This window comes from Pan troglodytes, chromosome 22 (genome assembly GCF_028858775.2).
Source record: "Pan troglodytes isolate AG18354 chromosome 22, NHGRI_mPanTro3-v2.0_pri, whole genome shotgun sequence".
NCBI lineage: Eukaryota > Metazoa > Chordata > Mammalia > Primates > Hominidae > Pan > Pan troglodytes.
Genome location: NC_072420.2, coordinates 29,648,299 through 29,674,662, shown reverse-complemented (window position 1 = coordinate 29,674,662; position 26,364 = coordinate 29,648,299). Strand labels below are relative to the sequence as shown.

Below are 26,364 nucleotides of genomic sequence, written 5' to 3'. Positions count from 1 at the left end.
TACAAACTGTTCATGGATTCCACTGGAATACTGCCCTTTAATGCTTTCTCTTCAATTTAATCTTATTTGGAGGTTCCATTTACACACCGAAAGAGAAAATTGAGGCAACAATTCCAATTTTAAAACATGTGTTCCTGAACTGTCTGGACCAACATCTGAGTTTGCACCATCCCTGTGTGCTCAGGCTCCAAGTCTCTTGTCCTTGGGGGATGGACAGATACACCTTGACTTGTGATGGGGTTATGTCACAATAAACTAATCATAAATGGAAAATATCTTAAGTTTAAAATGCATTTAATACACCGAATCTACAGAATATTGTAGCTTAGCCTAACCTTCTTTTTTTTTTTTTTTTTTGAGACGGAGTCCCGCTCTTTAGCCCAGGCCGGAGTGCAGTGGCACACAATCTCGGCTCACTGCAAGCTCCGCCTCCCAGGTTCACGCCATTCTCCTGCCTCAGCCTCCCGAGTAGCTGGGACTACAGGCGCCCGCCACTGCACCCAGCTAATTCTTTTTGTATTTTTAGTAGAGGCGGGGTTTCACCGTGTTAGCCAAGATGGTCTCGATCTCCTGACCTTGTGATCCGCCCGCCTCGGCCTCCCAAAGTGCTGGGATTACAGGCGTGAGCCACCGCGCCCAGCCAGCCTAACCTTCTTGAAACATGCTCAGAATACTTACATTAGCCTACAGATGGGCAACATCATCTAACAACAAAGCCTATTTTATAAAGTGTGGAATATCTCATGTAATTTTTTGAATACTATACTGAAAGTAAAAACCAGGACGACTGTATGGATGCTCCAATTACAGTTTCTACTGAATGCTTTTCACTTTTGCACCATCATAAAGTCAAAAAAGCATTAAGTGGAACCATTGATAGGTTGGGGACCATTTCTATTCCTCAGCTCGTGCTGCAATAACAAAATACCATAGACTGAGTGGCTTAACGACAGACATTTAGTTCCACAGTTATGGAGGCTGGAAGTCTTCATGCACCAGCATGGTTGGAGCTAGATCCCTCTTTCTGGCTTGCAGATGGCTGCCTTCTCACTGTGTCCTCACAGTGGCAGAAAGAGACACAGCAAGCTCCCTGATGCCACTTCTTTTAAGAGTATTAATCCCATGGCCTCATGACCCCATCTAAACTTAATTATGTCCCAAAGGCCCCATCTCCAAATACCGTGACATTGGGGGTTAAGGCTTCAAAATACGAATTTTACAGGGACGTAATTCCGTCTATAGCATGGAATATGCAGGACCCAGGCAAAAAAGGGCCTCAGGGCGATGGACCTAATCTGGCAAACTGGATCAAACTCAGCCCTTTAGTCATCCTCCAGCTTTCTTGGTGGCTTCTTCCAGATGCCCCAGGCTGTGGGGAGAAGAGTAAGTGGGATTGCTGCTGAAAGCTCATTTCTCAGGTTCTCTAAATATGGGTTCAATGTGCAACCCTCAAAGGGAATTTTCTACCCAAAACTGTAGCTTTGCAGCTAAACAATTATGTTCTTGAAATGATGTCTAGGGGACTGAGTTTTCTTAAATAACACCTCTAAGGAGAAACCAAATGCCTAGCTAGCAAGATGACTTTTCTTGCCTAATTTTACTTTTTAAAATATTTTTACTTTTCTTGAAATAGAAATAAATAGGGTGAAGTTTTATAAGCCAGGGAAAAGATTCACTTACCAATTCTTGAACTAAATATCACTGAGCTGAAAAGAGAAGTAGATGATGAGTGTGTATATGACAGTCACTTTCATGAGAATTCAATTCTAGAAAGACACTAAATTTCATTCATTGTTTGTCTAAAGAGAAAGTGCAAGCATAGAAATTAATGGGCAAGACGGCCAAAAAGTAACTGTTCTAGTGCTTTATTCTGGATAAACGCAGTGTAATTTTGATTCTTGTGAATTTCAATAAAGCATGATTTAATACCACAGCAAGGGTGCCATTAAAATGTGGGTATTAACTTTCCAATAATTTCTAGAAATTGAAATGGAATCTATTTGGCAATAACATGACATTTTGACACCAATGAAAATATTTTATGTAGTTATGTAAGTGATAAAAATAAATGCTATAAAAATGTATCCAGAAGGACTTATAACTAGGAAAAACAATCATAATTAACAAGATTTTGTGAAGTGTGCAGCAGCCAAAGACAACTTTAGACCAGCTGGAGGTGATGAGGTCATTTCTGGTCCTAAGTTCATAGAATCTGACCACCTGTAGAGATTTTTTTTAAAGCACTTAAAAGAATTAATTTTCCAAATATGGAGAAGCTGAGAGAGTCTCCTTCTTTTACGTGACTTTCTATTGTGCCAATGTAATGGAATCAAATACACACTTCAGCTTTTTAAGCAGCTGTTCCTATGGTGCAGGAGTAAATGTGTAAACTCTACCAGTACCAGCTGGAAAAAAAGAACATGAATCTATTATTTCCGAATGTATTATGAAGCCTAGATTTTGTTTCCAGGATAGAATGTGTCCAAAGCAACCAAATTAAGAGGAGGATTGTGAAATTATTCAGTGGATAAGGAACCATGTTGACATTTCAACTGGCTGATACAAACAAAGCTATATGGGCAGGTAACCATGCCTCTTGTTGCATGAACTGTGCAGAGTCCACCACAATATTGAAAAGATTCTTTTTACTATTTTTAACTGAGATCGTTACAGCACAAGACTCTTAACCACAGTAACGCCAAAAGAATAAAAAGCAATTTTATCAAGTATATGTCTTTTTCAACTCGAACATTACTGATCTCTAATTTCATAATGTCTACTGAGGATTTCTAAGTCAAATAATAATAACTATGATGATAGTAATAACAATAGAAGATATTTCACTAAAACATGCATATCTTGTGACTCTACTTTTAAATATAATCTTAATAAAATTATATTTCTAAGTATTACCAAATAAGGACAAAAGAAGTTTTAGTGTATCATAGTGTTTTTCAAAATAAAATTTATCTTTCAGAGAAGTTTTAGGTTCACAGCAAAATTGAGTACAAAGTAGAGGGTGTTCCCATCTATACTCTGCACCCCCTGACATACACACATAGCCTCCCCGACTATCAGCCTCATACAAGAGAGTGGTACATTTGTTACAATCAAGAAACCTACATTTATACACGTTTATGACCCCAAATCCATAGCTTACATTAGAGTTCATTCTTGATGTCGTATATTCTATGGCTTTGGACAAATGTATAATGACATGTATCCACCATTATAGTATCATAAACAATAGTTTCACTGTTCTAAAAAATCCTCTATGTTCCATCTACTTATCTTTCACTCCTCCTTAACCCCTGGCAAGTACTGTTCTTTTTACTACCTCTATAGTTTTGTGTTTTGCAGAATGTCATATAGTTAGAATCATACAGTATATAGCCTTTTAAGATTGGCTTCTTTCACTTAGCAATATGCATTTAAGTTTTCCCCATGTCTTTTCATGGCTTGATAGTTCATTTCATTTTAGTTTTGAATAATATTCTGTTTTCTGGATGTACCACAGTTTATTTACCCATTCACCTAGAGAAAGACATCTTGATTGCTTCTAAATTTTGGCAACTATGAACAAAGCTGTTATAAATATCAGTGTGCAGGTTTTTGTGTAGACACAGGTTTTCAACTCATTTGAGTAAATACCAAAGAGCACTATTGTTGGAGTGTATGGTAAAAGTATGTTTAGTTTTGTAAGAAATTGCCCAGCTGTCTTCCAAAGTAGCTGTACCATTTTGCATTCCCACCAGCAATGAATGAAAGTTCCTATTGTTGCACATTCTCTTCAGCATTTGTTGTCAGTGTTTTAGATTTTGGCCATTATAATAAGTGTGTAACAGTATCTCATTGTGGCTTTAATTTGCAATTTCCTAATGCCATATCATTTTCAGGATCCTTACACATGCATATTTGCCGTCCACATGTCTTCTTTGGTGAGGTGTCTGTCCAGGTCTTTTCTTTTTGGTGAGGTGTCTGTCCAGGTTGTTCCTTTTCTTATTCTTGAGTTCTAAAACTCTGCATATTTTGGATAGCTGTCCTTTATCAGATATGTCTTTTGCAAATATTTTCTCCTACTCTGTATCATAGTGTTTTAAGTGTTGGTCAACCTTGAGGCTTTATAGCAACAAAAAACAATTTGAACAAATTATATGGTTCTAAAGCTTTAGAACCATTCTTGAAGATGCATTTAAAATGATCTATTGGCTGGGTGCAATGGCTCACGTCTGTAATGCTAGCACCTTTGGAGGCCAAGATGGGAGAACTGCTTGAGCCCAGGAGTTTGAAATCAGCCTGGGCAACATAGAGAGACTCCATCTCTACAAAAAAAATTAAAAATTAACCAGGTGCAGTGGCACGTGCGGTAGTCCCAGCTACTTGAGAAGCTGAGATGGGAGGATTGCTTGAGCCCAGGAGGTCAAGGCTGGAGCGAGCCATGATGGCACCATTGCACTCCAGCCTAGGTGACAGAATGAGACCTTGTCTCAAAAGAAAAAATAAAAATAATGAAAAAAATTATCTATCTTAGATTATTATTTCACTAACTACTGTGAAAGTTGTCAGAATCAAAATGGAGTCACTAATGTTAAAACACACACACACACACACACACAAACCTGACATACCAAAACCAGACAAGGACACAATAAAAAAAGAAAACTACAAGCCAATATCCTTGATGAACATAGATGCAAAAATCCTCAATGCAATATTAGCAAACTGAGTGCAACAACACATTAAAAAGGTCGTTCACCATGATCAAGTGGGATTCATCCCAGGGATACAAGGATGGTTCAGCATGTACAAATCAATAACAAGTGTGATACATCATGTCAACAGAACCAAGAACAAAAGCCATGTAATCATTTCAATAGATGCTGAAAAAGCATTCAATAAAATTCAGTGTTCCTTTATGATAAAAATGTTGAACATGTTGTGGGTAAAAAAATACACGCAAACTGGGTATATATGACAAATCCACAGCTAACATCATACTCAACGAGGAAAAGCTGAAAGCCTTTCCTTTAAGAATTAGAACAAGCCCCCTCACTCATCACCGACAGCCTGCGGTCAGCGTGCGCAAGCCCTGCCACTGCCCCGCAGAAATGATTCAATTACCCGCAGTCTTAAGTCAGATGACACCAGTGTCGAGGGTCCCGGCTCCTCATCTCACTCGGGTTTATGCCAAAGATGTACAATTTTTGGTGCAGATGCCTGAGTCTTAATGCTTCAAGGTGTAGACCTTTTACTCACTGCTGTAGCCATTACAATGGGGCCAAAGGGAAAAACAGTGATTACTGAGCAGAACTGGGGAAGTCCCAAAGTAACAAAAGATGGTGTGACTGTTGCAAGGTCCATTGACTTAAAGGATAAGTATAAAAATATTGCAGCTAAACTTGTTCAAGATGTTGCCAATAACACAAATGAAGAGGCTGGGGATGGCACTACCACTGCTACTGTTGCCAGGAAGTCTTCAAGAAGTTTAGCAAAGGTGCTAATCCAGTGGAAATCAAGAGAAGTGTGATGTTAGCTGTTGATGCTGTAATTGCTGAACTTAAAAAGCAGTCTAAACCTGTGACCACCCCTGAAGAAATTGCTCAGGTTGCTACAATTTCTGCAAATGGAGACAAAGAAATTGGCAACCTAATTTCTGATGCAATGAAAAAGGTCAGAAGAAAGGGTTTCACCACAGTAAAGATGGAAAAACACTACCGATGAATTAATTATTGAAGGCATGAGGCCAGGTGTGGTGGCTCACGCCTATAATCCCAGTACTTTGGGAGGTGGAGGTGGGCAGATCACGAGGTCAGGAGATTGAGACCATCCTGGCTAACACGGTGAAACCCCGTCTCTACTAAAAATACAAAAAATTAGCCGGGTGTGGTGGCATGCACCTGTAGTCCCAGCTACTCAGGAGGCTGAGGCAGGAGAATTGCTTGAACCCAGGAGGTGGAGGTTGCAGTGAGCCGAGATTGTGCCACTGCACTCCAGCCTGGGTGACAGAGTGAGACTCCATCTAAAAAAAAGAAAAAAAGAAAAAGAAATTATTGAAGGCATGAAAGTTTGAGGATATATTTCCATACTTTATTAATACATCAAAAGGTCAGAAATGTGAATTCCAAGAAAATTTCTAGTGTCCAGTCCATTGTACCTGATCTTGAAATTGCCAATGCTCACCGTAAGCTTTTGGTCATAATTGCTGAAAATGTTGGTGGAGAAACTCTAAGTACACTCATTTTGAATAGGCGAAAACTTGGTCTTCAGGTTGTAGCAGTCAAAGCTCCAGGGTTTGGTGACAATAGAAAGAACCACCTTAAAGGTATGACAATTGCCACTGGTGGTGCAGTGTTTGGAGAAGAGGAGTTGACCTCAAATCTTGAAGATGTTCAGCCTCATGACTTAGGAGAAGCTGGAGAGGTCACTGTGATCAAAGATGATGCTATGCTCTTAAAAGGAAAAGGTGACAAGGCTCAAATTAAAAAACGTATTCAAGAAATCATTGAGCAGTTGGATGTCACAACTAGTGAATATGAAAAGGAAAAACTGAATGAACGGCTGGCAAAACTTTCAGATGGAGTAGCTGTGCTGAAGGTTAGTGGGACAAGTCATGTTGAAGTGAATGAAAAGAAAAACAGAGTTACAGATGCCCTTAATGCTACAAGAGCTGCTGTTGAAGAAGGCATTGTTCTGGGAGGGGGTTGTACCCTACTTCGATGAATTGGTGCCTTGGACTCATTGACTCCAGCTAATGAAGATCAAAAAATTGGTACAGAAACTATTATGAGAACACTCAAAATTCCTGCAATGACTATTGCTAAAAATGCAGGTGTTGAAGGATCTCTTGATAGTCCAGAAAATTATGCAGTTCCTGAGAAGCTGGTTGTGATGCCACGGTCAGATTTTGTGAATATGGTGGAAAAACGAATTATTGACACAACAAAGGTTGTGAGAAGTGCTTTACTGGATGCTGCTGGGGTGGCCTGTTAACTACAGCAGAAGTTGTAGTCACAGAAATTCCTAAAAAAAGAGAAGGACCCTGTATTGGGTGCAATGGGTGGAACGGGAGGTGTTATGGGAAATGGCAAGTTCTAATGATTAGAATAGCGTTTTACTTTAATTAATGAACTGTGGCAGGAAGCCCAAGGCAGTATTCCTCACCAATAACTTCAGAGAAGTCAGTTGGAGAAAACGACTGAAGAAAAGGCTAGCAGATGTTTAGGAAATCACTATAACAATCAGTTACTGGTTTCAAGTGACAAAATATATAATGTTTTACTGCTGTCACTGTCCATGCCTACAGATAATTTATTTTGTATTTTTGGATAAAAAGACATTTATATATTCCTAATACTGGGTGCGAGAGCACCTATGGTTCCAGTTCCAGCTACTCAGGAGGCTGAGGGAGGAGGATTGCTTGAACCCAGGAGATCAAGTACAACTCTTTCTGTATATATATATATTTCATATTTTTACATAATAAAATTCTATATGGCAGTTAAGAGGAGTAACCTAACCATATATTAAAACATAAATCTCATATAATGTTGACTGAAAAAGAAATTTGAAAAATATGTCCAACCTAGTACCAGTTATGTAAATTTTAAAATACACCGTATGTTGCTTATAAAGATATGAATGTTTATAAACGTATAAATGCAAGATCCATGTTTTTACATGGATTAGATGGACATACACTAAATCCATAAGTGCCTTGGAGAGAATGTTACACAGTTAAACTGAAGGCAAGTAGAGAAAGAACATCCATCTTATTTGTAATATTTTAGTTCTTGTATTTAAAAAATATTTTAAGGAAACATGAGAAAATACTGTCATTTCTGGGTTTAAAACTTGGGGTTTTGAAATTTGTAACCCAGCCGGGTGCGTTAAAGGCTCACACCTGTAGTCTCAGCACTTTGAGAGCCCAAGGCGGGTGGATCACCTGAAGTCAGCAGTTTGAGACCAGCCTGGCCAACATGGGGAAAATCCGTCTCTACTAAAAATACAACAATTAGGCAGCCGTGGCTGCAGGCGCCTGTAATCCCGGCTACTCCGGAGGCTGAGGCAGGAGAACCGCTTGAACCTGGGAGACAGAGGTTGCAGTGAGCCTAGCTCGCGCCACTGCACTCCAGCCTGGGGGATACAGCGAGACTCTGTCTCCAAAAAAAAAAAAAAAAAAAAAAAAAAAAAAGTAGAAATAAAATAAAATAAAATTTGTAACTCAAATACTTTTCTGTATTTTTATTTCTTAAATTTAAAAAACGAGCTGTAAAAATGTTTCATTGCGAAACAAATTTCAGAAATTGACTCAAAAAGAATGCAAATACTTGAATACTCTAATAACTTATAGATGTTCCAAAACATCAAAGATCCATTCACTCAAAAAGGCACCAAGCCCAGCCAGTTTTAAGGCTTTCTACCTAATGTTCCAGAAACAGTGTCCTAACTCACATAACGAGGGTAGCGTAATCTTGGTAAAAAAACGGAGCCAGATTATTAGCCTCCCCAATTCAGCAGTGTATTAAACCGCATCATCTTGCTTAAGGTTTATAAAAAGAGTGCATTCATGATTCCTCAGGAAGGCAATTTATAAAGTACAGTAAAAAAACGAGAAAAGTCTTCATCTTTATAGCGTAAAGCTTAAAGTTCAGCTGACAAAAAAACAGTAAAATTCATTATGTATTTTTTCAAATCCTTGCAAACTAGGAATAAAACAGAATTTCCAAATATCATTAGAATGAAGGAAGAACATTCACCTTAGTCAAAAACAACTCAGAATGCCCACTATCAGGTTCTAGTTCACAGAATAAAATTTAAATGTTCCAAAGAAGAAAGCAAATGTCAATAGTCACGGATTATACAACTGTCTACTTAGCAATTTCAAGGAGAGCCACTGACAAATTTAGAATTAAGACCCAACAACACCACCACACTGGTCGCCCGGAACTCCAGCCCCACTCCTAGGCCTGCGCTTGAGGGCACGCGCATGCGCACGCGCATGCGCAGGGAACGCAGTGAAGGACTATGGCAGGGCAGAGCTTCGCTACGCCGTTCCACGGGCACGTGGGCCGCGGCGCCTTCAGCGACGTGTACGAGCCCGCGGAGGACACGTTTCTGCTTTTGGACGCGCTCGAGGCAGCGGCTGCCGAGCTGGCAAGGTGCGAGGAGGGGAGGGGCTCTGACGGGAAAGGGTTGCGGCGTTCTGAAGAAGTGCGGTGGAGGAGGGCGGGAACGGTGGCTATCACCGCCCTGAATCGGAGGAGGCGGGCCCACTTGCAGATGATTGACAGCCAGGACGCCGTAATTGAGAATTTTCCTGTAGCTGCAAGTAATGAGTGTGCCGGGGACGCATCTCCTTTGCCAGGGGGCTGCTCTGTCTCATGAGTTCCCTGACTGCTTACCATGCAAAGGCGTATCTTTTCCTGTCGCCTGTTAATCTGAAGAACACATGTCCCTGAGAGAAGCGATAGTATAACACATTTGGAAACAAAATATTCCGGAAACATTGCTTATTAATATTTTTAAAGTATTACATATTAAAATTGCATGGTATTATTTGATTTACTTAGCATATAGAAAGCACCCTTAACAAACATGAAAGAAAGTTGTGTTACTGGAGTGGGGAAATATTTTTAAACCCACTGAATAGCATACTCTAGCACCAGCCAGTCCTCACATGTGGCTACAGAGCGCTTGAAATGTGGCTAGTGCTATTGAGGAACTGAATTTTTCATTTAATTTTTACCAAAAAAAAGTTACATGCAGCTAGCAGACAGTAGTCTACCCTAGCACTTTATTTAAATGGATTTGTTGAAGTGATCGCCATCAATTTTAAATTAATAGCAGAAAGAATGAATACTGACATTGTGATTTTTAAATGTAAGGAATTTGGGTTGTTAGATTTGTTTGAAGATAAGATGAACTGGGTTTTCTCAGGATGGAATAAACAGCTTTCAGGTTTCAAAGATCTATATTGTATTTATTTATCCCTCTTAAACTTGGTCATATTTCTCCAGTATAAAATGTCCCAGCTCTTATTAAACTAGTCTTTCATTGTAGATGATGGAACTTTTGGATTTACTGGAATATACAGTGGAACAGTACTGTTTTATAACTTGTCTTTTCTTCTCAAGATAGCCCAGAAAGATTTACAAGCACAAATTGCACTGCAAAGTATGCTGTAAAAGGAGCTGATTTTGTTATAAAGTCTTGGGTTATTTCTAGTTTGGAATTCTAATTATTTATGAGACCATGATAGTTATTTTCAAAGAGAAGCCACCTGGTGAGATTCTCAGACCTTACTACCACCTAATAAAGACTTGTCTGATGTGTAGACTGGTTCCAAAAGTTTAAAACCTCTGGAGCTTGTCACTGGGTAGTTGTTTTGGGAGTTCAGTGCTAAAAATTTCCCTAAATGCCATCAAGCTGATCTTTGTAATGGGGATGATTTATGCTTTTGATGCATGTATAACATTATAGAGGGCTGGCACTGTGGTTCGTGCCTATAGTCCTAACTACTTGGGAGGCTGAGGCGGGAGGATCACTTGAGCAAGCCCAGGAGTTAAAGGCTGCAGTGAGCTGTGATGGCACCACTGCACTCTAGCCTAGGTGACAGAGCAAGAGCCTGTCTCTAAAAAAGAAGCAACTTCCAAGATTATAGGCAAGAAAATAAATTTAATGGAAAGATAAAGTACAGTAGAATGAAGATTTTATAGTTAACAGCATTCTAAGATGGTTAACATTCAAAGATCAGATACTATTTTCCCAATTAGCATATAGCTGTTCAGAAAAAGAATTTTTGACCTGCTCTATTATTGGGGGACCTTTTAATTCTCTAGGATATACTGATGGCTCTATGAATGTTAGGTATTAAAAATGATAGAGGAACTTTTTTCAAAAATAAATTTTGTAATAATACGAACTTTATTTTAGGAAATACTAAGCTAGTAGTTCCTTGTGCGAAGGAATGTTGTCTTTGACATTAAAATTTCCAACCCTAGATTAACATTTTTCCATACTTTTTAATGTAATGGTTTGTTGAAATTAACTGAAAGCCATGTTTGGTAATAGATAACTTTTATGGACTTATATTACGTACCCAAAATATTAGTAATTTTGAGTTATGCAATATTAAGTACAAAGTAGTTGTCAGAAATTATAAATTTCTGTTTTCATATATTTGCAGGTGAGTGATGATGCTAGAGAAATATATATGCTAGAAATAACACTAGCATGAGAGTTTTCTCTGAAGAGTATTTTGATTCTACTATACTAATATTTATTTATTTTTTTTTTAGAGTGGAAATATGCCTGGAAGTAGGGTCAGGGTCTGGTGTAGTATCTGCATTCCTAGCCTCTATGATAGGCCCTCAGGCTTTGTACATGTAAGTATATCATATTCATCTAGATCTTCCACTGACAGGTTAACTATGATAACTCTAATGAAATAATTTTTAAATAGACAGTATGTATCTTATAGTATTTAAGCATAGCAAAAACTCAGATTACAAACTATGCTTCCCTAAAAATTATTCATGTTCAAACTGCTCCATCATACTACGTAATTGTAGAAGCAGCATAATTTTAGATCATCTCTAAATTTGATTTCTTAGCTAAATAATTTGATATCATAAGACATTTAAAGTTGCTTGAATTTATAGAAGATTGGGAATGTAGAAAAGTGTAAAGAAGAAAATTAAAATCACCTATAAATTTTACCATACATGGTCCAACTGTGTTTCCTTCTGTTTTTTTTTTTCATTTCCTGTGTTTTTAATTTAATTTTGTCTCATAAACATTTTCCTATCAAAAATTCCTTTTAAATTTCATTTTTGGTGGCTGCATAGTACTCCTTCATTGGATGTATAATTTCATAAATTCCTTCAGATGTCTGTGCATGTATGTGTATTCTTCTACTCTTGGACATTGTATCAATATAACAGTCGTTTTCATCAACAGAACAAATCCTTGTTCTCCTTTGCCATTATTGAATACATTCTAATTTTTTTTTTTCTAAATCTGTTCTGTGTAGAATTAATGGAACATACCTTGATATTACTCAGTAACAGATTTGCCTTATGGACATAGGATATAGTTTCCTTCCATTTCTGTTTATAGGTGCACTGATATCAACCCTGAGGCAGCAGCTTGTACCCTAGAGACAGCACGCTGTAACAAAGTTCACATTCAACCAGTTATTACAGATTTGGTAAGATAATCTTTGTCCAGTAATAATTTTCTTTTCAAATTAAGTTAAGATGCTTTAGGTCAAAGAAACTTTGGTAAGTAATTAACTTTTGACCCACTAAGCAGTATACCATGTACAAAGTAAATTCTTTGTTGATGTAATCCACCTTTTCCACAATTCAGGCCTCTTTCAGTCAGAAGTGATAGTGAACCCAGTTCAAACTGGCTTAAATTTAAAAAGTTAGTCCGAGTGCAAAGGCTCACGCCTTTAATCCCAGTACTCTGGGATGCTGAGGTGGGATGATTGCTTGAGCCCAGGAGTTCAAGACCAGCTTGTACAATATAGTGAGAACTCGTCTCTACAAAAAATAAAAATTAAAAAAATAGCTGGACATGGTTGTGCGCACCTGTCGTGCCAGCTACTTGGGAGGCTGAGGTGGGAGGATCACTTGACCCTGGGAGGTTGAGGCTGCCTTGAGCCATGATCGTGCCATTGCACTCCAGCCTGTGGAACAAAACAAGGCCCTGTCTCAAAAAAAAAAAATTGATGGCTTCAGCACAGCTACTTCCAGGAACTCTAAGAATGCTATAGACATCTTTTTCTTATCTCTGAACTTCTCTCTGGTGGCTCTATTCCTACGCAGTCTTCCCTTCATGGTAACAAGATGTTTGCATATCTGTATCTTGTTTCTCAACACCTTCCCAAGGAAAGAGGCCCTTTCTATTCAGTTACTCTAGAAGAGGCCCTAGAATGAGTATTATCTGGATCAACTTGGGTTATGTGCCTATCTCTCAACCTTTTGCTGTGGCCAAAGGAGATTTGAATGTGGAGATGATTGGCTTCAAACTGGCTCATAGTTCCATCCCAGGAGCTGGATTGGGATAAACCCTACTCAGGCCACTTAGATTGAGAATGATGGGAGGTAGAGCTTCCCTAACAAAAGTCAAGGAAATTAAATCAGAAGAAAGGGGCAGTGGGTCCTCAGTAGGTAAAAACAACAAATGACAACTGCACAACCATTGTTTTAAGAAGTTAACAGCACACATTTTCAAGTGGCAGTTTTAAATTTGTAAGTTTTTAATTTATATATGTCAAATACCTTTTTATAGGCAAAAATAATAATAGCATGCACCAGGTAGACATATGAAATGCAAAATACTTCTGTGCTCCTTAACCTGCACTTTTCTTACAATGACGAGGGTAGGTAGCTTTCCGGTTTTTTTTTTTTTTTTTTTTTTTTCATAAATGATTTTGTAGCTTAGAAGGAATTAAGCCAAAGAGATAAGAAATTATTTTCATATTATTAGAAGTTGTTACTGCTAATAAAAGCTAGAGTATCAAGAAAGGTACTTCAGTGATTTACATGAGATCAACGTGGTGATTTTTTTTTTATTTAAAAAATTTCTTTCTTTCTTTCTTTTTTTTTTTTGAGACAGAGTCTCACTCTGTCGCCCAGGCTGGAGTGTAGTGGCGCAATCTTGGCTCACTGCAGACTCCGCCTTCTGGGATCAAGCAATTATCCTGCCTCAGCCTCCCTAGTAGCTGGGATTACAGGCACCCACCACTGTGCCCGACTAGTTTTTGTATTTTTAGTAGAGACTGGGTTTCATCATGTTGGCCATGGCTTGGCGAGGCTGGTCTCGAACTCCTGAGCTCAGATGATCCGCCCGCCTCGGCCTCCTAAAGTGCTGGGATTACAGGCATGAGCCAGTGTGCCTGGCCTAAAAATTTCTTTAATGTTTCCATAATTAGTATTAAGTAAGTGTTTTTGATAGAATGGTGAAACACCAGAGATAGAAGATACTATAGAACAGTATCCAGTAAATAATTGTAGGTGTCTGTACAGATATCGGAAAAACTGTGAAAATGTTAGCATATATAGTTGTAAACTTATATCCAAGTCTATACAGATTATACAGAATTAGAGTTTGCTTTCTTATTTCATTTTCTAAAAGTGAACCCAGAATATAAATATATGTGCTGTTGAGGAGTATAGGCTTTTTAATATTCATTCTGATAGTTTAATTTCCTTATTTTTATTTAATTGCATGTATTATTTTTCTGAATGAAAACATAAAAATACTTCATTTCTCTCTACAAGTGTAGCCCGTAACACATTATTTTCCCAAAAACATGGGAGATTATTTTTAAAGATTGATTTGTCAGTTATTTAATTCAGAGTTTAATGTAAAATTCTTACTGTTGTTGAATACATTTAGGTCAAAGGCTTGCTACCAAGATTGACGGAAAAAGTTGATCTTCTGGTGTTTAATCCCCCCTATGTAGTGACTCCACCTCAAGAGGTAAAACATACAACAAAATTTAATTATTAATATTTTCAATTATTTTGTTCGTAAAATCAAATGAATGTCATCCTATGACATCAGTCAGCTGCTGCTATCACGGACTACTCTGATTGTACTCCTAATTGTCAGTAATTGAGTCCTATTAAAAGACCTAGGAAAGGAACCTTAAATGACGGAAATACAAACTGTGACACATATCTATCCTTAAAAATCACATTCATATCAGGCCATGGTATTTATATTCATATATTCAAATATAAATGTACATATATATTACATATATCCTTTATCATGAATAAAAAATTTGCAAAACAAAAGGTTTTAACCGACTGGGTGCAATGGCCCACGCCTGTAATCCTGTACTTTGGGAGGCCGAGGCGGCAGATTACCTGAGGTCAAGGGTTCAAGACCAGCCTGGCCAACATGGTGAAACCCCATCTCTACTGAAAATAACAAAAATTAGCCAGGCCTGGTGGCACACACCTGTAATCCCAGCTATTTGGAGACTGAGGCAGGAGAATGGCGTTAACCTGGGAGGCGGAGCTTGCAGCGAGCTGAGATCAAGCCACTGCACTCCAGCCTGGACGATAGTGCGAGACTCTGTCTCAAAAAAAAATTAGCCAGGCATGGTGGCTTGCGCCTGTAGTCCTAGATACTTGGGAAGCTGAAGTGGGAGGATCACCTGAGCCCACAAGGTGGAAGCTGCAGTGAGCCATGATTACACCACTGTACTCCAGTCTAGGTGACAGAGCAAGACCCTGTCTCAAAAAAAAAAAAAAAAAAAAAGAATATACAATGATAAGGATCTAAAGATTTTTTAATATTATATAAACTCTTATGGATATTATTTCTAAAATATAATTAGATTGTTAGAGGAAAACATGCTTCAGTATGCCTTTATATAATATATAATAAATATATTTATTTAATAATATATAAATATAATAAATAAATGCATTCCTTAGAAAAGATCTATGTGTTTCACACTTTAAACTACAAGAGGGCCAGATGCATTGGGACATTTTGAAACTTTGTTTCTGTACAGTAGGTCTCTTATAAAGCAAGCTGTTCCTTCTAGCTTCTTTCTGTGTTAAGTACAAAAGCTACCCATGTCTCTCAATGTTAAGCATTGTATTAATAGTAATAACTTATTAAGCCCTTGATATATGCAGGGCAATGTTCTCAAAACTTTAAATATACTTCCTTATTTATTCCTAACAGTGGATAAAAATTTTTTTTATTAATAAAAACATTTTTTATCCACTTATTATTTTTCTAATTGTACATATGGAACTATTCTTTTTCTAATTTTACAGATAAAAGAGGAAAGTAATTCACAAACAGGATTACTAATTTATCCAAGGTTACACACTAGAAAATGATGAAACTTAGATTCAACTTGACTGCTCCTTCGTCAGCAGTAAAATGCAAAATATATACTTTTTTGGTGATATTACTTGTCAAAAAGATTCAGTTTGTGATCTAAATCAAACTTGAGTTAAAAGAAAACATTCTTTCTAATTGTTCACAGGTAGGAAGTCACGGAATAGAGGCAGCTTGGGCTGGTGGCAGAAATGGTCGGGAAGTCATGGACAGGTTTTTTCCCCTGGTTCCAGATCTCCTTTCACCAAGAGGATTATTCTATTTAGTTACCATTAAAGAAAACAACCCAGGTAATACAGACCAATTTATTGTTCAAGCATTTATGTTGCTGAAATCAAAAGTTAATAATGTAAAATGCTTCAATTTATAAGATAACCCAGCATGTTAATGAATCACTTAAAACAGTTAATCACTGACAGTAGCTAATACAGGCATAAATTTATGTTGAAAGAGAAAAGAGGTTTTCAGAGGTAAATTTTTCTGATTTAAAAAAGTATTATCTTCTCTTTTCCCCGTTTATAACCTAATATTCAAGTATAAAAATCTCTAATGTTTTCTTCTAACACCTCACTCTCAGTATTATGAATTTTCTCTCTACCCTCTAGTCTTCATGCCCTTGCCAATTGTGCTGTACTCTTTAGTTCGTTAGGAGTTTTATCATGAAAGCTATTTAATTGTATAGATTTTTATATCTTTGTTTTCAGATTGCTTTATAACTAAATTGACCATAATCTTTCCTCTCTTTTTCTGTACACTTCAAGTTTGATTTTCAGCTTATACTAAAAATCCTCAGCCCTTCAAATCACATGATTGCTAGTTTTCTCGTCTTTCTCCCTTCCTTCCTTCCTATTTCTCTCTCTTTTCTCTTCTTTTTTCCTTCCTTCTCTCCATCTTTCTTCCTTTCTTCTTTCCTTTCCTTTTCTTTTTCTTTATCTCTCTCTCTTCTCTTTTCTTTTTTCCTTCCTTCTGTCCATCTTTCTTTGTCTCTTTTTCTTTCTCTTTCTCTTCTCTTCTTTTTTTCCTTCCTTCTGTCCATCTGTCCTTCTCTCTTTCTTTCCTTCCTTTCTTCTTTTCTTTTTTTTCCTTCCCTTCCTTCCTTCTTTCTTCCCTTCCCTTCTCTTCTTTCTTTTTTTTTCTTTCCTTCCTTCTTTCTTTCTCTTTCTTTCTTTCTCTCTTTCTCTTTCTCTCTTTCCTTCCTTCTTTCTTCCTTCCTTTCTTCCTTCCTTCCTTCCTTCCCTTCCCTTCCTTTCCTTCCTTCCCTTCCTTTCCTTCCTTTCCTTCCTTTCCTTCCTTTCTCTCCCTTCCCTCCCTCCCTCTCTTTCTTTCTTTTTCTTTCTTTCTCTCTCTCTCTTCTCTTCTCTTTTTTTCTTCCTTCTGTCCATCCATGCGTCCTTTCCTTTCCCTCCCTTCCCTTCCCTCCCTCCCTCCTTCCCTCCCTCCCTCTCTCCCTCCTTCCTTCCTTCCTTCCTCCCTCCATTGTCTTAGTTCAGTCTTCTTAGTTTTATTTATTTATAAGGAAGGTTTTCTTTTTTCAATATGCCTGAAAGAAATAAGCTACTTCTTTCACTCTCACTGTGCAATGTCACTATTCAGTTTGTCCACACCTTCATTGGCTTTTGTCATCCAAAGAGAAAGACATAGGGCAGAGATTGGAGCCAATCAACTAAAAAACTGATCACTTGCTATAATAACAATGACAATTAATGTTTCTGCTGAGTCAAAAGTAGGCTGTGACTGCAAAGCAAGCCATTTATTCTGATCAGACTCACCAGCAACGCTTTGAAAATACCAAGTGCTCCCATTTAGCTGAAGACCAAGTTCACTTGAGTAGACATTTATTTGATACACATCGTTTTGTCAGATGAATACAATTTATAAATCATCTGTGTTTAACTTATTAAATTGCTTATTGATCATGCACACTACCAAATGGCTCAATGGATTTTACCTTTTGATTTTTATTTTAGAAGAAATTTTGAAAATAATGAAGACAAAAGGTCTGCAAGGAACCACTGCACTTTCCAGACAAGCAGGCCGAGAAACTCTTTCAGTCCTCAAGTTCACCAAGTCTTAGCATACAGTGTGTGCCCAGAACTACTGGAAACTGAATGCATTTAGCATATTTTGAAACTGAAGTCATTCATTAGGTAACAAGGAATTTTATCAGAAATTTGTCATTAAAAAAAGGTAGAAAGGTGGAACATTCCCTTTCAGTCAGGCCTATAGAATTATTTGCACAAGTACAAGTAAATATGTATATTATATTTATAGTTTGCATTTTAAATATAAAAGTTATGTATGAAATATTTATTTCAGCATTATGTGGTAAGGCAATGGAATTGATCTGGCAAATGTCTTTTTTTTTCATACCAGTCCATAAAGGCAGTTTGCTTTCAGATGGCAGGGCCAGCAACACATCTTCATTGTCGTATCTCCGGTGTGTATCAGCTCTCCAACTCTATGTCATAATTCAGTTCATGGGGATCTTGATTACCTTTCCCTTCCACAAAATATTACACTGATTGGTTATATCGATGACATTATGCTGATTTGACCTAGTGAGCAAGAAGTAGGAACTGCATTAGACTTAGTGGAAAGACATTTGCATCAGAGGGTAGGAAATCAATATGACTACAATTCAAGGGCCTTCTACCTTAGTGAAATTGATAGGGACCCAGTGACATGGGGCATGTTAGGATATTTCTTCTACGGTGAAGGATAAGTACTTGCATCTTGCTGCTCTTAAAACCGAGAAAGAGGCACAATACTTAGTGGGCCTCTTTGGGTTTTGGAGGCAACATTTTCCAATTTCATTATGTTACTCCAGCCTGTTTACCAATTGACTCAAAAAGCTGCTAGTTTTGAGTAGGGCGCAGAACAAGAAAAGTCTCTGCAACAGGTCCAGGCTGCTGTGCAAGCTGCTCTGCCACTTGGGTCATATGATCCAGCAGATCCAGTGGTGTTTCAGTGGCAGTGGCAGATAGGGATGCTGTTTGAAGCTTCTGGCAGGTCCCTATAGGTGAATCTTGGTTTAGGATTTTAGAGCAAAGCCGTGCCATTACCAACAAATAACTAGTCTCTTTTTGAGAAACAGCTCTTGGCCTGCTACTGGGCCTTAGTAGAGACTGATACTTAATGAGTCACCAAGTTACCATGCAACCTGAGCTTCCCATCATGAACTGGATGTTATCTGAGCCACCAACGCACAAAGTTGGATATGCACAGCAACACTCTGTCATCAGATGGAAATGGTATACACATGATTGGGCCTGAGAGGCCCTGAAGGCACAAGGAAGTTACATGAAGAAGTAGGCCAAATTTCCATAGTCCCCACTTCTGCTACCTGCCTTCTCTCTTCCAGCCTGCATCTGTGGCTTCATGGGGACTTCCCTATGATCAGCTGACAGAGAAAGAGAAGACTTAGGCCTGGTTTACAGAGGGTTCTGTATGATATGCAGGTACCACCCTAAAGTGGATAGCTGCAGCACTACAGCTCACCTCTGGGCTACCTTGAAGGACAGTGGTGAAGGGATATCCTCCCAGTGGACACAACTTTGAGCAGTCCCCCTGTTGACTTTGCTTAGAAGGAAAAATAGCCAGATATTCAATTATATGCCAATTCATAGGCCGTGGCCAGTGGTTTGGCTGGATGGTCAGGGAGTTCAATATAACTGGAAAATTGGTGACAAAGAAATTTGGAGATGAAGTATGTGGATAGACACTGAATGGGCAAAAAGGGTGAAGATATTTGTGCCCCATGTGAATGCTCACCAAAGGGTTAGCAAAAAAGGATTTTAATAAAGTAGACAAGATAACCTGTTCTGTGGATACTAGTAGGCCTCTTTCTCCAGCCACACCTGTCATCACCCAATTGTTTCATGAGCAAAGTAGCCATGGTGACAAGAATAGAGGTTATGCATGGGCTCAGCAACGTGGACTTCTACTCACCAAGGCTGACCTGGCCAAGGCTATCTCTGAGTGCCCAGTCTGCCAGCAACAGAGACCAACACTGAGCCCCTGATATGACACCATTCCCCAGGTTCATCATCAGTTGCCTAGTGGCAGGTTCATTACATTGATCCACCTCTATCATTGAAGGGATAGTGTTTTGTCCTTACTGAAATAGATCTTACTCTGGATACAGATTCGCTTTCCCTTCGTGCAGTGTGTCTGCTAAAACTACCATCCGTGGACTTACAGAATGTCTCATCTATGACCATGGTATTCCACACAGCATTACAAGAAACTCGGTTCACAGCAAAAGTGTGGCAGTGGGCCCATGATCATGGAATTTTCTTACCATGTTCCCTACTATCTTGAATCAACTGGCTACATAGAGCAGTGGAATGGCATTTTGAAGACAGTAATAACACCAGCTATATAGCAGTGCCTTGTAGGGCTGGGACAAGGTTCTTTAGAAGGCTGTCTATGCTCTGAATCAACATCCAGTATATGGTGCATTTCTCTTATGACTGGGATTCACAGGTCCAGGAATCAAGGGGTCAGAATAGGAGGGACAGCATTCGCTATTAGCCCTAGTGACCCACTAGGAAAATTTTTGCTTCCTGTTCCCATGACTTATGCACTGCTGGCCTAGAGGTCTTACATAGGGTGGACTATTTTCCACTGAGAGACGCAATCATGATTTAATTGAACTGGAAGTTTAAGACTGCTCCTCAGCCATTTGGGGCTTCTCATGCCTCTAACTCAATAGACAAATGAGTTACAGTGCTGGCTGGGTGATTGTTCCTGACCACCAAGTAGAAACTGGACTACCCCTGAATGGTGGTAAGGTAAAGTATGTTGGGAATACACAAGATTCCTTAGGGCATCTCTTAGTGTTATCATGCCCTGTGATTAAGGTCAATGGAAAACTACAGCCTAATTCAGACAGGACCACTAATGATCCAGACCTTTCAGGAATGAAGGTTTGGGTCACCACCAGGTAAGTACCATGACCAGATGAGGTGCTTGCTGAAGGCAAAGGGAATACAGAATAAATGGTGGAATAAATACTAGCTTTGATCATATGACCAGTTACAGAAACACAGACTGTGATTGTCATAAGTATGTCCTCCATATTTTGCTATAACTACATTTTGTGTGTGTGTAGCTTTGTTTTCTTTCTTCTCATTTCCTTATTCTGTAACATAAGATGCTTTGATTTTATAGCATAGTGTTTAAATATTGTTAATTTTTTAACTGGCTCCAGTGTTCAACCTTGATTAATTTTACATCATAGTATTTAAGTTATGGGATATCAAGGAGAGAGTAAACATCACATGAAGACTTTACCTCCTCTTCTGGGAAACGGGTTAGAGTGTTTCTGGTGGAATGCTGGATTGTTAATCGTGTTAGATGGAATTGTGACCTTGTTGTTGTCTTTATGTGGCAGTTAAGTATGGTTTAAGGAGATGTGTATGGGTGCCAAGTTGACAGGGGTAGACTTGTGATGGTTAATTTTATATGTCAACTTGAATAGGCCACAGGGTGCCAGATATCTGTTTAAACATTATTCTGAAGTGTCTTGAGTGTGTTTACAGATGAGATTTGCATTTGAACTGGGGGACTCAGTAAAGGAGATAGCCATCCCCAAGGTGGGTGGACATCATCCAGTTTGTTGAGGGCGTAAATAAAATAAAAGGCAGAGGAAGGAAGAATTCACCCCCCCTTTTTTTCCTGCCTCATTGTTTGAGCTGTGACATCTCATCTTCTGTCCTCAGATGGATTTACATCACTGGCTTCCCTGGTTCTCAAGCCTTTGGATTCAGACTGAATTATACCACAGGCCTTCCTGGGTCTCCAGCTTATAGATGACAGATCATGGGACCTCTTAGCCTCCATAATCATGTAAGCCACTTTCTTGTAGTACTGGTAAAAGATATATTAGACCAATCTGTAAAACAGATAGCTATGAAAGAGAAGGGTGACAGGCACAAGCCTAGGCAAATAGAGAAGGGTTCCTGGAGAGCCTCTGACTTGCCCAGATCATTGTGCACACGTGGCTTGCCTGAACATGCCTACTGTGAAAGATTCCATTTCTCAACACGTGCAGTAAGGGAAATAAATCAATGTGGCTCAGACTAAGCGCCCACACATGGGGTGGAGCCACGAGGAGTTTGCTCCTTATGCAGGGGAGAAGCCGTGCCTCTTCAGCTCGTGTGTGGTGGCCTGGCATTCAGTTTGTGAGGTGTAAAACCTGCATGAAGGACCCCTCTTTTTGTGGAGAGCTTTCCTTTTGCCTAATAAATTCTGCCCTCCTCGCCTTTCAGTGTGTACGCGTGCCTAATTTTTTCTGGTCATGTGATAACCCAAATTTAACTGAACTAAGGAGCAAAAAATCCTGCATCAGCTACATTAATAGCTGATTGTACTGGATTGAGTAGTGTCCCCCCAACAAAATTCGTGTCCAACTGAAACCTGTGAATATGCTCCTATTTGGAATTAGGGACTTTGCAGATGTAATCAAGTTAAGACAAGGTTGTACTTGATTAGGGTGGGCCCTAAATCCAATATCTCTTGTGTCCTTGTAAGAACAGGAAAATCTGAACACAGAAACAGAGACATAGGGCCATATGAAGACAGAGGCAGAGGTTGGAGTGATGAGTCAATGAGTAAAGGAATGCCAGGGGTTGCTAGCAACTGCCAGAGGCTGGAAGAGGCAGGCAAGGATTCTTCCTTCAAGGCTTCAGAGGGAGCATGGTCCAGCCCACACCTTTATTTCAGACAGCTAGCCTCAAGAACTGTGAGAGAATGCGTTTGTTTTACAACAAACAGTTGTAAAACTGTGAGAGGATGTGTTTGTTTTACAACAAACAGTTACCCAGTTGGTGGCACGGTTACAGTAGCTCTCAGAAATTAATACGCTGAGTACAAAATTAAAAGCTGATTAGGAATAGACATGGACACTGATATGGTTTGGATTTGTGTCCCCACTCAAATCTCATGTTGAATTTTAATCCCCTAGTATTGCAGGAGGGGCATGGTGAGAGGTGTTTGGATCATGGGGGCAGACTTGCTCCTTGCTGTTGTCGTGATAGTGAGTTCTTAGCGAGATCTGGTTGTTTAAAAGTGTGTAGCACTCCCTCTTCGCTCTCTTCCTCCTGCTCCAACCATGTGGACGTGCCTCCTTCCTCTTCGCCTTGTGCCCTGATTTTAAGCTTCCTGAGGCCTCCCCAGCCATGCTTCCTGTACAGCCTGTGGAACCGTGAGCCAATTAAACTTCTTTTCTTTACCCAGTCTCAGGTAATTCCTTATAGCAATGCGAGAACAGACTAATACAGACACTAAAGAATGATAAAGGTTTACACTTTACTAAAATTGTGTCAAGGAAAATTGCTTCATACTATGTAAAACAAAGAAAAATACAAGTATAAATTTGCAAATTGATCATACAGGAGGATTTCAAATTGTCTGTCTCAATTAGTACTACATCAAGGAGACCAAAAAGGCAAAGAGGAGATTTGAACAATAGCAGTGAATTTGATATCATAGACTAATATAGAACTATGAAACTAACAATCAGGGAATGCATATTCTTTCTCAAGCACCCATGGGATGTTTACAAACATAATTACATATTAGACCAAAAGTAAGTCCCTGTAAAATTCAAAGAATCAATATGATATAGCTAATCTTCTCTGACTATAAAGTGTTTAGGTTATAAATTAATAACAAAAATAAAATTTTAAAGTCCCCATACATTTACAAAATTTAAAACATGCTTCTAAACAATTCATATGTCAAGGAAGAAATAATGACATTTTAGGCTGGGTGCGATGTAATCCCACCACTTTGGGAGGCTGAGGTAGGCAGATCACCTGAGGTCAGGAGTTTGGGACCAGCCTGGCCAACAGGTGAAACCCCATCTTTACTAAAAATAAAAAAATTAGCGAGTGTGGTGGTATGCACCTGTAATCCCATCTACTCGGGAGGTTGAGGCAGGAGCATTGTTTGAGCTTGAGAGGCAGACATGGCAGTGAGCTGAGAGCATGCCATTGCACTCCAGCCTGGGCAACAAGAGCAAGACTCTGTCTCAATTAAAAAAAGAAATGACATTTTGAAAATTACTGAACAGAGGGTGAACCCTAATATAAACTGTGAACTTTAGTTAGTAATAGTGTATCAATATTGGTTCATCAGTTGTAACAGATATACCACACTAATGCAAGATGCAAATAATTGGGGGGAACTGTGCTTGTGTTTGTGCAGTCAGGGAGAGGAGGTTTGTGTAAAGTCCATACTTTTTTGTTGTTTTTTAACCTGTGTCTACAACAAAACTCTCTGTACATCCTTATCAGTTTTCCTGTAAAGCTAAAACTATTCTAAAATATATTTGAAAAGTCTTTTAGTATAAGAGAAAACCAAAACAAAGCAAACAAACAAAAAGGCAACAACATAATGATAAACAAAAAATTTAGGCTAGTGCTAACCGGTTGGATGAGAGGAGGTAAGGATGACTGGGAGAAAGGCTAGAGGAGAACCAGGCACCCAGATAAACAGCATAAAGGGACTGGCAGTGTTCCAGTTCTGAAGTTGGCCAGAGAGTTTCTTGGGTATACATTTTATTATTTTAAATTCATGTGAACTGGGCCACGATCTTACAGTCTATGTTATTCTCATGTGCAGAGGTTCAACTGGTGTACCAAGTTCTTTATTAGTGACACACTAAAAATTTATTGCTTATGCATTTTATAATCTAATGTGCTTTGTCCAGAGCATAGAAAGTGTTCTATTCCATTTAGTCATTCGGAGACTGAGGATCCCTCTGTTTTGTGCCACCATCACATTCAGCCTGTAACCTCTAAGTCAGCATGGATATGGAGAAAAGAGGAAGATTATGCATGAGATATTTTCGAGCCAGTCCTGGAAGTAGCATAAGTGACTTCAAATTCCAGTGGCCAGGGCTCATTCAGATGGTTCCAATATAGTTGAACTGTATGCCCAAGAAGAAGAAGTGGTTCTTATAATTCTTTCCCCTAAATAATTGTGTTAGACAAAAACCTTGATAACAAAACCAGATAAGGGTTATATAAGAAAGGAAAGTGACAGGCCAACCACATTCACATAGAGGAAAAAAAGAATAAAACTTCAACAAACTAAATCTAGCAGTATATATAAAACAGATGATACACTATGACCAAGTTGAGTTTATCCCAGGAATGTAACCACGGTTTAATAGAAAAATCTATAAATTCCACTTATCATTCTAATAGGTTAAAGGGAAGAAAAATAACACATTATCACCTCAACAGATGTGGATGTACGTTTGTCGAAATTCAATACACTTGGCAAACTAGGAAGAGAAGGAACTTTCTTAACCCAACATGGTCTGTATACAAAAAACTGTGGCAAATATTCTGAAAGTAGAAATACTGGAAGCATTCCCTATAAAAATCAGAAACGAGAAAATTGCCACCTATTACCACTCCTATTCAACATTTTCACTGGAAGTCCTAGCCAGCAAAATAAAGAAAAAAAAAAATGAAAGGGAAAAGGATAGGAAAATACGAACAAAATTGTCGTCATTAACAGATGATATTATTTACCAAGAAAATATTTAAAAAACCACTGACTTATTATAATAAGAGGGCTTAGGAAAGTGGTTGCCTGTAATAACAATATTCAGAAATCATTTGTATTTCTATACGTTAGTCCCCCAAAGCAGGAAAATGTATTTTAATAATACCACTAAAAATGATAAATAAGGCATGGAATAAATATAACGTGTACAGGACTAACATGCAATTTGATTAAAATACTTTTTTGTTTTTTGAGACAAGGTCTTGCTCTGTCACCCAGGCTGGAGTGCAGTGGCGTAAACTTGGCTCACTGCACTGCAACCTCCACCCCACAAGCTTAGGCAATCCTCTCACCTCAGCCTCTTGAGTTTCTGGGACCACAGGTGTGCACCACCACAACCAGCTAATTTTTTGTATTTTTAGTAGAGACGGGGGTCTCACCATGTTGCCCAGGCTGGTCTTGAACGCCTGAGCTCAAGCGATCCTTCCACCTCGGCCTCTCAAAGTGGTGAGATTACAGGCATGAGCCACCACGCACAGCCTAAAAGATATTTTAAATACTTAAGTAAATGGAAAATTATTTTATGTTTATGACTGGGCAGACTCACTGTTATAAAGATACCAATTGTTCCTATACTTACAGTAAAATTCCAGTCAAAATCTCAAAAGTGTTTTTCATAAAACCTGAACAAATGACCAAGAACAGCCTAGACACTCCTAGATAATAGGAGGAGCATGGGAGAGCTTGAACTACTCAGATGCCAAATACTTATTATTAAACAAAAGTAATTAAGACAGTTTTATATTGACCCAACGATAAATAAACTGAAACAGAATGGAAAGTCCATAAAGAAACATGTACATATATAGAAATGTGTATATGATGAAATGGAACTGCAGAACAAATGGAATAGTACTGTATAAGTGATTATACACAAAGGGAAACAATGAAATTAGATTCTTACCT

General features: G+C 38.6%; 1 protein-coding gene and 1 pseudogene across 8 annotated transcripts in view; both read left to right on the top strand.

Annotated features, from left to right (window-relative positions):
- Positions 1-5,108: 5,108 nt before the first annotated feature.
- LOC474080 (60 kDa heat shock protein, mitochondrial-like) lies at positions 5,109-7,095 on the top strand (annotated as a pseudogene).
- Positions 7,096-8,984: 1,889 nt separating this feature from the next.
- Positions 8,985-26,364, top strand: part of N6AMT1 (N-6 adenine-specific DNA methyltransferase 1) — a 305,712-nt gene continuing 288,332 nt past the window's right edge. For 3 of the 8 annotated variants that reach the window (XR_001712444.4, XR_001712446.4, XR_001712445.4), the window contains exons 1-7: positions 8,985-9,158; positions 11,298-11,384; positions 12,118-12,208; positions 14,407-14,490; positions 16,025-16,166; positions 17,844-18,023; positions 21,600-21,726. Coding sequence is in view for 1 of the 8 variants with exons in the window: in XM_525443.9 (XP_525443.2) it covers positions 9,025-9,158; positions 11,298-11,384; positions 12,118-12,208; positions 14,407-14,490; positions 16,025-16,166; positions 17,844-17,950 (645 nt within the window). In the remaining 7 variants the exon portion in view is untranslated. Of the gene's footprint in view, positions 9,159-11,297; positions 11,385-12,117; positions 12,209-14,406; positions 14,491-16,024; positions 16,167-17,843; positions 22,143-26,364 lie in introns of those variants that run through there. The other 5 variants (XR_010154394.1, XR_008541446.2, XR_679788.5 and 2 more) reach the window with 4 other exon arrangements.